The 14760-nt window shown below is 55.8% G+C and overlaps 7 protein-coding genes across 7 annotated transcripts; 4 read left to right on the forward strand and 3 right to left on the reverse strand.

Annotated features, from left to right (window-relative positions):
• Nucleotides 1-50: 50 nt before the first annotated feature.
• Nucleotides 51-868, reverse strand: L226DRAFT_350882 (uncharacterized protein). The gene is made up of 2 exons (XM_067674143.1): nucleotides 712-868; nucleotides 51-594 (listed from the first exon to the last, which is right to left on the reverse strand). Exons 1-2 carry the CDS (start codon nucleotides 712-714, stop codon nucleotides 139-141), a joined length of 459 nt encoding a protein of 152 aa, XP_067537359.1. The 5' UTR covers nucleotides 715-868; the 3' UTR covers nucleotides 51-138.
• Nucleotides 869-1016: 148 nt separating this feature from the next.
• Nucleotides 1017-2052, forward strand: L226DRAFT_504660 (arp2/3 complex 16 kDa subunit). Its single transcript, XM_067677996.1, has 4 exons — nucleotides 1017-1212; nucleotides 1271-1343; nucleotides 1428-1610; nucleotides 1668-2052. Exons 1-4 carry the CDS (start codon nucleotides 1061-1063, stop codon nucleotides 1728-1730), a joined length of 471 nt encoding a protein of 156 aa, XP_067537360.1. The 5' UTR covers nucleotides 1017-1060; the 3' UTR covers nucleotides 1731-2052.
• A 703-nt stretch (nucleotides 2053-2755) lies between these two features.
• L226DRAFT_350963 (uncharacterized protein) lies at nucleotides 2756-3718 on the forward strand. Its single transcript, XM_067674144.1, has one exon. The coding sequence runs from the start codon at nucleotides 2833-2835 to the stop codon at nucleotides 3568-3570; it is 738 nt and encodes a 245-aa protein (XP_067537361.1). The 5' UTR covers nucleotides 2756-2832; the 3' UTR covers nucleotides 3571-3718.
• A 218-nt stretch (nucleotides 3719-3936) lies between these two features.
• On the forward strand, nucleotides 3937-6233 carry L226DRAFT_459056 (uncharacterized protein; the record flags this gene model as incomplete). Its single annotated transcript, XM_067675489.1, has 2 exons — nucleotides 3937-5272; nucleotides 5350-6233. The coding sequence occupies 2 exons, from the start codon at nucleotides 3937-3939 to the stop codon at nucleotides 6231-6233; spliced, it is 2220 nt and encodes a 739-aa protein (XP_067537362.1).
• A 2972-nt stretch (nucleotides 6234-9205) lies between these two features.
• L226DRAFT_569043 (terpenoid synthase) lies at nucleotides 9206-10980 on the forward strand (the record flags this gene model as incomplete). Its single annotated transcript, XM_067684245.1, has 9 exons — nucleotides 9206-9345; nucleotides 9410-9545; nucleotides 9628-9764; nucleotides 9824-9871; nucleotides 9937-10070; nucleotides 10124-10230; nucleotides 10283-10300; nucleotides 10353-10596; nucleotides 10667-10980. The coding sequence occupies 9 exons, from the start codon at nucleotides 9206-9208 to the stop codon at nucleotides 10978-10980; spliced, it is 1278 nt and encodes a 425-aa protein (XP_067537363.1).
• Nucleotides 10981-11338: 358 nt separating this feature from the next.
• On the reverse strand, nucleotides 11339-12209 carry L226DRAFT_611225 (uncharacterized protein). Its single transcript, XM_067686254.1, has 4 exons — nucleotides 12138-12209; nucleotides 11792-12063; nucleotides 11634-11734; nucleotides 11339-11571 (listed from the first exon to the last, which is right to left on the reverse strand). The coding sequence occupies exons 2-4, from the start codon at nucleotides 12059-12061 to the stop codon at nucleotides 11451-11453; spliced, it is 492 nt and encodes a 163-aa protein (XP_067537364.1). The 5' UTR covers nucleotides 12062-12063; nucleotides 12138-12209; the 3' UTR covers nucleotides 11339-11450.
• Nucleotides 12210-13409: 1200 nt separating this feature from the next.
• On the reverse strand, nucleotides 13410-14471 carry L226DRAFT_532823 (uncharacterized protein). The gene is made up of 5 exons (XM_067680338.1): nucleotides 14305-14471; nucleotides 14179-14244; nucleotides 13797-14109; nucleotides 13639-13739; nucleotides 13410-13578 (listed from the first exon to the last, which is right to left on the reverse strand). Exons 3-5 carry the CDS (start codon nucleotides 14070-14072, stop codon nucleotides 13449-13451), a joined length of 507 nt encoding a protein of 168 aa, XP_067537365.1. The 5' UTR covers nucleotides 14073-14109; nucleotides 14179-14244; nucleotides 14305-14471; the 3' UTR covers nucleotides 13410-13448.
• Between the last annotated feature and the right edge of the window lie 289 nt (nucleotides 14472-14760).

Raw genomic sequence — 14760 nt, forward strand, 5'->3', positions numbered from 1 at the left:
TAGAGTAGGGGGGTTGAGAGTGTTGAGGTGCGATCCGATATGCTGCAGCGAGCGAGGGGAGGGTATATACCTGCAGCCCGGGGCGGCGGGTGACCGGTAGTGGCCTCATTGCGGGCACGCACGGGATCAACAAGCGAGCTACGCCGCCAGACAAGGTCGTGTATTAACTTCGAGGAAGTCTAGGCAGAGGAGCAGTGTCACGCAGGTACGAGAGACGCGGCGAAGATCGATTGGCCAGATTGACAATGCGAGCACCGGTAGGGACACTCCGTACCGTTTGCGGTAGGGTGAACGGCTGTGCTTGAGGGAAGAACGCAGTCTGCACGGCGACCTCGTGCGAGCCCTTGATTTCGCCGAGCCCAGGAGTTCGTCGGACACGAGGCTCGCGCACCTCATGTTTCGGAACTGCCTCCGGTGTTGAGGACGGTGTGGGGTAGAAGCCCGCGCGCAGCCCGTATATTGAGAGACACTTAGGAACCCTCCATCCTGAGAAAGCACCCGAGTCGAGCCGACCGCGGATCTCAGTAGTCGCCATGAATCGAGCTCCGTTCCTGCATCGTGGCCAGAGCTAATGGGGAATGGTGCAGCATTCGTCTGAGAACACAGGCTGGTCCAGATCCTGGGGGAGTTCATGTTAACCACATGCAATACTATGCAGGACCAGTAAAGGGTGTATTCACTTTCTGGCCTAGTCCGAGAGGTGCTACTTACCATTTCGCCGCTTTACATGTGTGAAGGTCGTCGGCGGGTACGATTTACGCAACCAACCTCGTTGGTCGAACCGCTTCTGTGAAGCCGCAAGAATGTGTGTGCATAGTTGTCGCCAGAGTTAGATGGCAGCGTTGTGGTGGGAGGAGGGGAACCAACGTTGTGTCGTCGGAAAGTAAGTAAGTAGAGTAATCAGACAGGTGGTAATACCTTGTAAGTAAGTGAGTAGGGACAGTTTGTTATGAAAGTAAGTAAGGTAAGAACATCAGTCTACAAGATAAGAAATCTGATTCTAACACTTCACCTCTCACATCGCTTCTTACCCCTTGACTTGTTCCCTCTCTCCATCACCATGGATGTGAACTTCCGGAAGATAGATATCGACCAATACGACGAAGACGCACTTCTTGATACCGAACTTTACGAATCCGACCCCCGAGACCCCGCGCAGGCGTTGAACGACACTAAACAGAACGCAGCAGCAGTCCGGAGTTCACTATCCAGGTACGTGCCAGCTCATCGCATGCTCGCACAATGTGCTCAGCATGCCTGATATGTTCAGGAACGACTATGTAGGAGCTCTCACGTTGGTGCTAGAGAATGCCCCGTACGGTCCGAATGTTGAGGAGGCAAAGGTGCGTTCCCCACTCCCCCACCCTCGGCGTACGAGCCGATGTCCCCGTTCTGACTGCGAACGCGAACGCGGACACGATCTGCAGAACCTCAACCTGCAAACGCTTGTATCGATATTGAACAGCACGAAGGCGACGGATATCCCAGGGATTGTGAAAGCGCTGTCCACGGACGCGCAGGATACCCTGATGAAGTACCTCTACAAGGGCATGGCGTTGCCAGGATGGGGGGATGTGAGCGGAAGCGTGCTTCTGGGATGGCATGAGAAGGTACGTCCCTGATCACCTGCATACCGTGTGCTGAACTGACCGACCGGCCTTGCGCAGTTGACGGAGGTAGCGGGCACTGGGTGCATCGTGCGCGCGATGACGGACAGAAGACTTGTATGATGAATCTCAAGAACAGGATGTACAATATCTGCGGTATGCTATCGCATTCTTCCCGTGTCCCCATCGCCTTGCTGCGCACACTGCAACTTGGGCGTCGTGCACGGTCATTCGGATGGCCCGTGGACGCCATGCGAGGCCTGCATGCCCTATTCCGCAACACTCCAAGAGGTCGCAGTCGCCTAAGCGCTGCCAGAGTCGTGGTCTCTTATGTCTTCGACCTCGACCTCGGAGGCAGCCCAGTGCCGTTATGGCGTATGTCCATCATGCTTGGCTTGGAGTCCAGTGGCGGCGACGACCAGACAAGACCCCCGTATTTCCCGCTACCCTACCACGCATCAGCTGAGCCCTTGCACCGTCTCAGAGCCGCAACCTTGCACCATACGCGTCATACTCTGCTAGTCAAGCACCGAATGTTCCGCCCGGCCCTTACCCTTGCTCACATACGGCTCGCTTTCCCCCAACGTCGGTCTCGACGCCTCTGTTAATTGCTCCAGCACCCGCGGTGCTCGAAGTGTTGTCAGTAGAGGGTCGATGTGAGCCCGGACCTTAAGCAGATGCCTCCTCTTCCGTCGATCAGTCTGCCTTGAAATCTGGAGGGGGCGACCACATAACATGAGCGTAGATTCCCCCTAGCCTTGACCGTTGGCGTAGAGGCCTTTCCTCACGACATTTAGGTACTTTATGTCTCGCCAAGTTCATCGAGCTCTGCCCCCGAGCTTCGGCAGCGCCTCCAAACGGCCAGTGATTTGATGGTGGAGAGACAGCATGAAGACCCGTTCGGGCTCCCCTTGGGCCTTGGTGCAAACCTCGCCCGTTCATTCATGGATGTTTCGGGGCATAAATTGCGCATATAGTCAATGTATTGTCTGCGTGTAGCATGAATGAACCCCAGACAAGACGAAAGGGCTGTCGTCGTCGTCCTCGACGAGTCAAGGTCGTCGAGAGCATCGATGACTCAGAGTCAGAGCTGCCGGCGGACGTTGGGGCCGCGAGCGGCAATGGTGAGGCGGCCAATCCGAGCCTATCGCAACTTGACCCTCGACCACCACCATCGCAGACGTCGTCTGCGGCAACGCACAACTCGTTCACCTCGCTCTATTTTATGCCCAGTAGGCCCTACGAAGCTCATCCCAAGAAAGAGAATCGTAACAAGCATCCCCGTTCCACCAACTACAACGCTCGCCAACATGGACACCTGCACGGCCCCGCACACGCTGCAAGCGGAACACGCGACGTTCTGCTTAGCATCCCGTCGGAATCACTCACCCATGTCACTGCATACCTCGACCCTCCTGACCTGCTCGCCCTCTCCCGGACGTGCAAGCAGCTCCACGCCCACGTAACCGACGACAACACCTGGCGGCGAGCGTACGTGCACCAGTACCTCGGGATTTCCCCGGAGAGCGATCTGCGCGATGAAGCTGGGGACAAGACCCTGATGCTGAGGAGGGAGGAGAACTCCTGGAGAAAGGAGTTCATCCTGCGATACAACTTGCGCAGGTACGTCATGTCGATTTGTGCGTCGGAGGTGGTGGAAGATCTTGTATGCGCGACGCGCGTTTCTTGGAGTCGTTATATGCGCTTTGCTCAGACACGCTGCTGCAACGAGGTCGGTTATATCCTGCCATGCGGCGGATCGCCCAGTTCCTCCCAGGACGAAGATGAAGCGCGTCTTTGGGACCTTCGCCTAAGGTTCACTCGCGAAAAGGACAGTCGACGGCCAGAGATCTGCATGTTGGAAAGACGGTTGGGAAACTTTCACACCAAGATGCAAACATGGGAGGTTGTGTGCATGTGCTGCGTCTTTCCTGGAGTCGGTATATGCACACTTTTGCAATGAGGTCGGCTATATGCCGATCTGCGGGTGTCTTCTCATCCTCACGCGTCCTTGGGGTAACCAAACCAAACCACTGTCTGTAAATATGCCGTTTTCGTGCTCGTCATGGTCGCTGTGTCCAATAACTGCCACGATTGCATGCCTGTCAAGCAGCAAATTTACTCCAGAGGAGTCAGGACCCGGTATTTCGTCTCGTCATGCAAAATGATTCATACGACTCCATATTGTTGTGAATGTATGCGCCGCGTCTCGAGCTTTTTTGTCTGTCTTATCAATGTCCGCTATATGCTCACAATTTCTGTTAGACGATGGGAATACTCCCGGAATCCAACAATTACGCACATCCCGCACCACTCTGCTGTTGCGGCGATGCATCTCATGCCCCACACGACGCTTCTAGCGGCTTCTCTGCAGTACGGCGTGGTCTCGCGATCCTACCCCCTTTCCGGCAAGGTCCTCCGAGGTTTTCTTGACGCGTCCGGGACCGTGAACGGGCTGGGGGTTGGGAATCCCAACGCCGAGTTCTCCCCTCATGTCTCATCCATCGCCCTCGCATCCGAAGGTGGTACGGCGAAGGTGTTATGGGGATTCCGCAACGGCGAGGTTGCCGTCACGACTGCGCTTCGCGCTATGGACCACAACAGAACGTCAGCCGCCCGACTGGTCAGATGTCGCCTCGGAGATTGTCACGAAGGCGCAGTCGAGAGCATCTCGTGGGCCTCCGGCGGTGAAGGGTGTATCTTCTTTGTCAGTGGAGGCGCTGATGGACGCGTCAAGCTATGGGAGGCCAAGCATACGCTCAATTGCTTGTGGACGTCCAACAAAGGAGCATCGCTACTACCGGATCCCTGCGTAAAAGTTGTCATGGATCTTCGACAAGGCGCTATCTCCGCCGGGCTTCGGAGTGGAGGTATCCTGGCTTGGACTGGCTTCTCAGGGCTTTCTGCGGAAGCCTTGGATGCTACAACGCTAGAACCGCGCGAACTGCGCATCCCTCCTCCTGCTATCCCTTCTTCGCCCTCTAGTAGTCCGCCGTTCGAACAAACCGCACAGGAGCTCACCGAGCTCCATATCGTGCCTCAGGGCGATCGTTTATCCATACTCGCAGCTTATCACCCAAGTCCTTTTTTCCACCGTCTTGTGTGGAACGCGGCAGCTAACGCATTCGACCGCACGCTGTTCGGGGAGCAAGATGCAGCCCCGATCCGAGCCCTCCTCCCCGTGTGGGCCACGCGGCAGGGCGAAAGCGACTTTGTGATCGCTGGGGATCAGCTCGGCAACGTCTCGATCTTCCCCTGGCACGCCTCACCGTCCCCGCCCCCGAGTCCCTCGGCATCGTCTGGGGTCGGCACCGCTACGATCTCAGCTGCTCGTCAATTCGCCGCTCACGAGGGCGCTGTGACTGCGCTCGCATGGAACTCCGCCGTGCTAGTGTCGGGCTCCGCGCGAGGAACGGTAAAGGCGTGGGACGCCCTTACGTTCGCACCCCTCCGTACCTTCGCATCGCCGTCCTCGAGGCCTCTTGCTGGTGGCGAGTGGGACCCAGTCTACCAGATACTGCTGGAACGTGATGTGGTGATAGTATCGGTCGGCAGCAAGGTACTAGCCTGGAAGGCCGGTCCGGTGGGCAAGCATGCCGGACCTGGCAAGGGCAAGCTGCGCGCCGCCAGCGGAAGGAATAGCCACGGTGTTGCGAAATGGCAGCGTAAGTGCTTTCTATTCAGCCTTCCCCTTTGGGGTAAATGACGCAGATGCTGACGAGCGATTGCGCATGACCTATAGAACAAATTGAGATGTATCGCGACATAGCCGAGTCAAAGCGCGAGCTTGCGGAAGAGCAGACGCACACCCGACGTGCTTTCGGGCGAGAGAAGGAGCAGCTGTCCACGCTTGCTCACCTGGGCCTCAGCGAGGTCGAGGCGGTCGAGTACGTGCTTATGCTCAGTCGCGACGAGGAGGAGGCCCGTCGCGAGAGCACCCCGGACTACTCGCGACCACGGGTCGGCGAGGAGGGCGTGTTCATTGCGGACTTTGACGACGTGCCGACTCCCATGGCAACCCCGAGTAATATGTTCGGCTCTGAGCCGCCGTCTGGCATTTCCTCGAAGACGTCCTCGTTCTCGGCGCAATCATCTCCGGGATCGGGTAGCTACACGAACGGGCGGTTGTCCTCGCGCGCCACCCCTGCGCCCTCATTGTCAAACCACAAGGTCCAGGTATCGCCTCGCGCCCACCCAGAGCCCATGGAGGCGGGCTTCAGCACGAGTTCCAGTCCCCAGCCGAGCAGGAGCGCGAGCTCGAGCATTGGGGTCGTCCCTTCGGCCTTTGACTCGAGCCACTTCCCTGCCGTCAGCCGCACCCCATCGTCCACATCGGCGTCCGGGTCGAGCGCCAGGGATTCAGCACCTGGCAGCCCGCAGTCGGTCAGAAGCGCGTGGAGCACGCCCTTGCGGTCGCTGCATTCCTCTGAGGCGCCGTCTCCTTCCCCATCCCGGATGGGTGGCGCTCTATCCCCGTCGCAGAGCCCCGCACGTTCGTTGTCCGGCGTCATTGCTGGTCCGGCTCCCCGCGCCCCTCCTGTGTCGTACGCTGAAGAGGACGAAGACCTCCGGTTCGCTATAGAGTTGAGCCTTGCTGAGGCTCGCAGTCGTGGAGAGGATGTTTAAGCCCGTTCAAGTGTCCGATTTTGAGTGGTTCGTCATGTACGCCGATGGATTTGTCATCGCACTATGGCTGATTATTCCTATGTCGCCCTGTTTAGATACGATGTGGCACTGGACATTTCAAAGATAGAATTCTGCGCTCGTATGCAACCTTCTTCGCTATTGGCAATATATGTTGTGTTACGCCAAGACCACCGCCCGATGCGCTCAATAGAGTTCGGTATATTGTTAGGACAGCACCCGATACGTTCTATTGAAAGCATGCAATTCAACAAGGGCAGTCAACACCGCACGAGGTCGACATAATTCAGCGTTCAACATCGCACGTTCTGCGACGCCAACCGGTTTCATTCATTCGCCATCTTTTTTGCGGTGTAACTTTACGTCGATGACCACTCAAGGTGGATACCCTCCTCGCCAGTAGCATTCGGGGTCAACTTCGCCCCTATCTATAAGCCACAATGCGCCCTCGCGATATTGCATGTCACCGCTTGTCGCTCGCGAGTCCATTTTGCTAGTACGTCGTTTCATGTTCACGCTACTTGTCTTGCTGACAGGTGCGCTTCAGCGTCGGTTTTAGATTAGCCTCAAGGCCGCTGCACCGGGGTGTAGACTTGCTTCTGCCTCTCAAGTACAAAATTACCTCCCGGCATTGGGCTGTACCCGTGCCCTGAACGTCATTGCCGTTCACCCGTGTAGACGGTCCTGAAGGGGTAAGCTCAATCGACGGCTCAAAGTGGCCGAACTTGCGACTGTGCGCGCCGCTCCCGATCCTAACGCAGAGAGTTAAACCATTTCGGCAAGGTTGGTTCATAGCTTGAAGCCCAAAGGCCGCGATCTCATCGATTTTCCAGATACCATTGGCTATTAGTCAACACTTACTCTTTCTCGAGGTAACGCGGTCGATCACCCGATTGCCTTGCGCGTGAAGTGCTCCGTTACCAGGACACTTTTAGCGTGTCTGTGCTCCAGCTAGTGATGACGTCTCACGTCGTGAGAGACGTACAGCTCTGGTTCTGGTGAGGTGTTGAGTGTCTCCTGTGTCATCGCGCGCTCCGCTGACTGAAGCCTTTGAGATAACAGCTTTTGGGTCTTAAACACACGCCCGACGCCTTCGGATTGCCGAACGGAGTACCGTTTCATCCAACCTAGGCCCCTTCAAGAATGGCATTGGAAGCGGCCACGGCAAGCTAACGAACCTGTCCTAAAGTAATACTGGGCCGGTACTGTCATTTCAAGAGGCACAGGTACTCGGATACTTGATCGGCGACCGATACCGACCTCGTGGCAATCTTTGCCGCATGTTCCTAGCCTGCAGAGTGTATGTGGAGTCAAGGTTCGTGATGTTCCATTCGCTCGCTCAGATTTACCGATTGCCTGTGGTGTCTCAAGGAGATTATCCGCGCGAACAAGAGAAAACGAAGGCGTTCACTTCACCTCTGGAAGTAGCAACACGCATCGCCAGCGTGAAAGCCACAATCTAGCCCTTGTCAAAGTAGCTTGTGATTATTCAACCTCCGGGCGGACCTCGTTCCATCTCGTGGGAGCTCCTGAATCGAAGTGACTTAGTGAGTGCTTCTGGAGTCATTAGCGTATCGCTGTGCCTCTGCTGAAATGGCCTATCGCATAGTACTTGACCGTCGCGGCGCTGCCAAGCCTTATAAGTGAACCTTGGTGGACAGTATGCAGGACATGTCGTCGGCATTTGCTCAAATGACGCCGTGAACCCTGAGTTTGCCGGCATAGCGTGAGCTTAGTTTTCTTGCGCAGGAGCATGTTGGCACTTCCTGGGAAGCCCGAAGACCGTCCATTGCTGACACCTCTCCAGTATCATCAGAGGTAACGGGGAGACCTGAGGAAAACAGGATAAGTCAAGATGGACCACATCGCGGGATGTCCACTTGCAACCTACTCCTTCGTTCGAGGAAGCTTCCATCCGCAGACTGATGGTGGACCCACAATGTTATCGATGCACGGAGACGGCGCCGAGGGGAGAGCTCTTACGGGGACTCTCACGATCTTCTGCGAGCATTGTCTCTCTGTTTGAACATCACAGGGGAGCAGCTTGCGCGAGAAGCTCTTTGTGCTGATCCATTTCACCGCACTTTGTTCCAGAATTGGTTACATATTGGCCACACTACAGAATTCCGACAAACGCTACGGTGAACCTTAGCCGACAACGCCGGTGCCACACCGCTCAAGCATATGCCTAGCCTGGATGACTTCAGTGCTTGTACAGAAGAGGAGGAATGTCAAGAATACACAAGAATACATGCACTGTGCAGGTCCGTATCCCGGTCACTTGACTCGTTCTGAGATCGATGGAGATAGTGCATGATCTTAGCGAACCTAGCCGACTCGTGGTAAGCTCGCGGGCTTGCCCGCCTCCTGGAGGTGTGGTAATACCAAGCTTCATATGGCGCTTGCGACCCGCACTCAACGCCACGCGATTGAATCTATCGTTGCCAGCAGGCGTAGCATGCCGTCGCAGAAACCATTGCGCTGTATGCTTCCATCAAAACGCGGCATCAAGGACGCTCACCGGATGTGAGATACCAACGTACAGGACGCGCCTTGTGGCCGAACATGCGAATATGTCTGTAGACGACTGTACGTATACTCCACCGAATTCAGTATGTCATCGCCATGCTCAGATCCAGCATAGCCCAGGCCGATAAGACAGATCTCCGACTCCCAGCCCACCGCAAGGCGTCACGGCTCACTCAGCGGCGTACCACCTAGCGTCTGTGGTAGTGGCCCCTGTCGTTTCGGGCGTAGGTGAGAGCAGCCGAGTCGACTATGCCCTGGATGGGCTGTACGCCCCGACCTACCGTTCCGTTCGAGAACACGAGCGGCATGAGGGCGGAGGAACCGCGAAGAATGGTACAAATAGCTGCGTCCAGGGTCGCAAGTGTGGCAGGTCATTGGACTCCTTCCACTCCGAAGTCCCGCCTTTCCCCGTTTCTCTGCACGTCATGAGTGTTGAACAGCTTCGCCCCTTCCCTTCCCACTTCCGCCTCAAGGATCTCACCGCGGTCACCGCTCCCGTCTTCGAGTTCAAGCTCAACCCTCACCAGGAGGAGGCAGCACGGGCAACGAATGCGTGGTTTGACAGGTGAGTAGAGTAGACCGTCATAATTCCCCGATCGCGACTTCATGTCATACTGATTACGGGCTAGGCGGAACGTGTACCACGGCCTCAAGAAGAAGAAGTTCCTTTCCCATCGCTTCGACTCGTATGCTGGGATGAGTTTCCCAGATGCCGACGTCGCGCACCTGGAGACGTGCATCGCATTCTTCTTGTGGGCGTTTTCGGTAAGCGAATCGCCGATCTCCGCGCATCCATTGGTTTTTCTCTGACCGCGAACGCTTGTTTGTGCATGTGTTGCATCTCTAGTTCGACGATCTCTCCGACGAAGGAGCTCTCCAGTCCAAGCCGGATGCCGTGCAGGTTGGGGTTGACATCTCCATGGAAGTGCTCCGGAATCCAGACGCACCGGCACCGAACTTCCCATATGCCGCCATGCTTCACGAGTACGTTCGCGAGTCTAGACCATTGCTGCCCTACCTCGCTAACATTGGATCGTCCCTAGCATCTGGAGACGGTTCAGATCTACGGCCAGTCCTGGAGCGTGTAACAGGTAGGCATTTGTTTCTATGGTGCTACACGCGGCGTTCGCTTGTCCCTGATGCCTCGCTTATACAGATTCTTCCGTGCGGTCGAGAGCTGGATGAATTCACAAGTGGAACAGGCTCGGAATCGGGCTACTGACGAGATTCCTTCGGTGGAAGACTTCATCATCCTTCGCCGAAGGACCATTGGTGGTCCTATCGTCGAAGGTGAGCTGGTCCGAAGTTGCTCTCGTGACTGCATCAAACTGACATTTGGATAGCAATGGTCGAGTACTCGTTGGACTTGCAAATTCCGGAATATGTCTGGGACAATCCGATTGTTCAGGAGATGTCGAAGGCTGTCATCGACATCATGACTTGGCCAAATGTGCGTCATTTCGTACTAACCTCATCCGCTAGTACTTACAGGAACCCAACAGGACCTTTGCTCATTTAATGTGAGTCGCATCCGCTGGTGTGCGTGGCAGCTTGGCTGACCCCTTCAAATAGAAAGAGCAAGCAGACGGCGACTTCCAGAACCTTGTCTTCTGTATTATGATCGAGCGCGACTGCGACTTGCAGACCGCTGTCGACGTACTCACTGAGATGCTTGCCCAGCGCGTTGCTGACTATGCGCGCTATAAATCTCAGCTGCCGAGTTTCGGCCTCGAGGTCGATGCCGAGCTCGCGCGCTACAACAAGGCCATCGAACAGTACACACAGGGTACCGTCGTGTGGTACTACTATAGCCCTCGTGAGTGGTACGATTTGCACTTGTGTACCCGCCGCTGACAGTTTCTGTCAATTTGGCTTCTGGTTTCCAGGGTACTTCCGCGGGCAAGACGTCTCCAACAAACCGGAAATTGTAGTTCCCGTTTACGAGCGAACTGCACCCGTCGAGGATGCAGCCGCGTCTGCCACGGCTCCCTCACATGCGAAGACCTCCCCCGCAGTACCCTCACAGTCGTCCAAGCCCTCGGAGCCGCCATTCAAACTCCCGCAGCTCTCGCTCAGGTATCACGCCCGTCTATCCTTATTGCTTGTCTCCTCGGTCGCCTGCTTGCTTTACGTTAGCTATGCCAACTTCCCCGCACTGTCGCCGCTTGTCTCTCACACCGCTTTCTCGCATTCGCATTAATCTCCCTTCCAATTCCCGCTCATGCTCTCCATGCTCCTCACGTGTCCAGGACCACGTCTTCTCGCTACGTCCCTGCCTCATGTCTCACGCTCGATGATCGCACGAACACTTCACGTCTCTGTACGTTATACACGACGCCGTGTACAGTACCTGCCACCCATCTGCTCCCCTCATCCCTCGCACGCCCGGTTGTTGTACTTGTACCCATGCCGCTCTAGCTTTCAGTGCTTCAGCTTTCTAGCTATCGATGACCTGCGACGCTTGGATACTGCACAATGATATGATGCTCTTTATATCAACCGACCTTTCGCATGGGGTGTCCGCTGAGTGTTCGACAATGGCGACTGAGGTTTGAGAAGTGTGCTACAAGTATGGATCTGAGTGAATGCATACACATGGGAGGTGTCAAGTCCGTAAGACTCGCTCATCCTCAACTAAAAGTACATAGTACACGACGTTCTTCGTGACGCTCAGGCAGAAGTCGGGGGCTGCTGGGTGGGCAGAGGTGAGTTCTGGACGTCCGTGAGGACTTCGTCGAGGATCGTGACACGACGGTTGTCAACTCCCTTGATAGAGGTATCGTGGGAGACACTGTGAGGGGCCAAGTAAGTGACTGAACTCTATGCTTGGAGCTGTGTAACGATTCTACATACACCACGTTCATGGACGAGGTGACCGTGCTCGAGGTGTGGTGGGCAAACACAAGGAACTTGCCGAAGACGGTGGCCTTGAAGAATACACCGACGGTGCCAGTCTGCAGAAATGATGTCAGCCATGAGCACTTCATACCATGCTTCAGGATCGCACTCACCACGACAGCAGGGCGGTCCTTGGTTGCATCAGGGACGGAGACAATGCCGTTGAAGGCCACGTCCGCGCTGACGTCGCTCTTGATCTCGCCCATGATCAACTTCTTGTACTGTTCACGGGACATCGGCTTCCCGTTGACCTTGATCTGAACATGGTGGGAGATGAACGCGTCGAAGGCCGTGTTGAACGCATCGGCGTCCTTCGCTTGGTAGAGAGTGGTGATGCGATTCTCGACCCAGTTGGGGAGAGCGAGGAGGAGGGGCTCAGACATGACTGTGGTGTGTAATAATGCGAAGGATGAGTGGGATGTGCGAAATGGAGAGCTGATGAGGTTGGGACCGACATACGAAAGAACCCGGCCCTCTTATATGTGTTTTTGTCGCCCCAGCTATTCTGAGCAGCGCAAAGCGATGGTTCCAAGGCGGCTCAAGCGGAGGTCGAGGCCTCAGCTGGCCGGTCATATGTCAAGCACAACCTGTACATAGGCAGCGGGAGTGTGAACTATCACTGGTCTCCGTACTTTGCAATGACGCTGACCATGAATCGGAGCGCCGCTGGCACATACACATCCGAACGTGAAACGGCTCCGGGTGGGGGGTGGGATCGTAGAGCCATCCTTCCCGATGGAGCGCACCAAATTGGGTTGGTGGTATGACGTACCCTGTATAGCCTTGTAGCAAGGTCATGGGCTGGCAGTGGTAGACCGAGTAAACCATGTTGCATGTTGAGGGTTCGCTTATGTGGCAGGCTCCGAGCGGTGTCCGATGGATACCACGCCCCATTCTCCGATTTAGCTTCCGCTGCCACCGGAAGGAGACATTTGAGGGAACTACGCAGTGTCAGAGGATTCACGAAGTCATGTTAAACCCGTTGGCGAGCTCACTGTTGCGGTCCCACGAGGAGCAGCCTGAGAGTGCGAGAGTGACAATGCACTAGATGCGGCCCCAGCATCGCAGACATCCCGTGGTGAGGCTCGATGCCTAGCGTGGAACAGTTCCGGAGTTGGTGTCCTCCGAACTTGAAGCGACGTTTGCACCTGTGATTCAATAAGACGCAGCATCTATGTACTGAGGTCAGCGCAGCCCCATCAAACACGGAGCCCACCCAAGCGCCATATGGGTAACGCGCCCCGCTCGCTTTCGCGGAGTAAGTCAGCGGGCTGTGCCTACTAGTAGTACAGCGGCGTGGCATACGTTCAAACCTTGATCACTGCCGCTTGTGCATCTGAGCGCTGAACTTCTAGTATTGCCAGCGCAGCCCATGTCCGCTGGCTCAAAGAAGCATGAAGACTCGTAATGTTGACGCACTCACCTTGGTCTGCATTGGCAACCAAATGTCCATCCTACGATTCTCCAGTAGTCCGAAAAGTTCAAGCAGACGCAGTTCGATCCGAGTAGGCTGAGAGACAGAGGAGAGAACACCGCTAGTGTCACGGTGACGTGGTGACATAACGGGTATGGTCACCGCCGCCAAACCACACTAGTGGCGCTGAAACGCAAACCGGGACTTGTGCCGCACCGGAGTCGGATTCAACAGTTACAGCATAATGCATTTCACGAACTGGTGAAGACCAATATCGTATCGTGTACAAACATTATACATAGATTTTTGTCATAAGTAGGGTCACTCTTCGAGATGGGTCAGGGACAACGGAAGGCTCAAGAGCTCTTGGATGACTGATTGGGAGGAGGTGGGAAGGTGATCGGGTTCTCGACGTCTGTGAGCACTTCGTCCAGGGAGGAGACACGACGGTTATCAAACTCCTCGACAGATGAGTCCGTGGTGACACTGCAGGATAACGTGGTCAGTAAGATGCGCCTCAGAACGACGAACAGTGATTGGGCTTACACAACGTTCAAAGACGAGGTGACGGTGCTGGTCTGGCGCTGACCCAGAGTGAAGATCCTGCCGAGCACTGTCGCCTTGAAGAACACTCCTGCAGTCCCAGTCTGTGGCAGCGGTGAGTATGCCAGCCTCAGACATAAATGCTCGACAGAAACACATACAAAGGTTGGACGGAAGGACTCGGTGTTGTCCAGCACAGCGACAGTGCCGTTGAACGCGACATTCGCACCGTCGTCGTTCTTAATCTCGCCCATGATCAGGGTCTTGTACTGGTCGCGGGTCATCGACTTTCCGTTGACCTTGATAGTGACATTGTTGGAGATGAAAGCATCGAAGGCGGTATTGAAGTCATCAGCTGTCTTCGCGCTGTAGAGGGTCGTGATGTGCTGCTGGACCCAGCTGTCGAGAGTGAGCAGGACGGGGAGACTTTGAGACATGGTTGCGGGCAGGGTTGATAGTGCAGGTGCCTGGATCCTGCAAGGGTTTTATGCCCTATGAGTAGGCTGTACACAGGCAGGGGAGACCATCTTCGATGCTCCTGACCATGTTCCCTGCAGCTGCGCAGGGCGCCGGGTGTCAGCCCCGTGCGAGCGGTGTGGCGTACTCGGCCTAGAGGTGACATAGTGCAATGATGAGTATTGTCGCCCTTTGAGCAAGTGCAACACATACCCGTTCATGAAACCACTCCGGGACGCTCGCATGCAGGGATGGGCGCACAGGGTTCTCGGCCACTGCTGAAGGCGTGACCGACGCCCCAAGCGCGAATACTTGTTGAGCACTCGAGAGGCAGGTACCACAAGCAATCACGGAACTATTCATGTCAATAGGTTCCGAGTATGATCGGAAAAGCCAACGGGGTCAAACAAACGGTCCATCTTACTTACGCGGGTGACAGGTCAGCGTCAGGCCGCAGTCTCTCGTGTCGCACCTCCATGGAGCGCTCAACCGGACCATAAACAATCGCCTGCGACTGCGCCGTTAGCGGCGCGATGGGCGGAATTCTGGATACAGCGTGCGGCAGCGCGGCGGTGTGGGTCATAAGTCACCATGGCCACTAAGAGCGGACAGAAGAATGTGGAGGGTATTCAAACGTTCTTCTTCTGCGCTATGAAAATGCCACCTTCA

The sequence above is a fragment of the Lentinus tigrinus genome (genome assembly GCF_003813185.1).
Source record: "Lentinus tigrinus ALCF2SS1-7 unplaced genomic scaffold L226scaffold_7, whole genome shotgun sequence".
Lineage (NCBI taxonomy): Eukaryota > Fungi > Basidiomycota > Agaricomycetes > Polyporales > Polyporaceae > Lentinus > Lentinus tigrinus.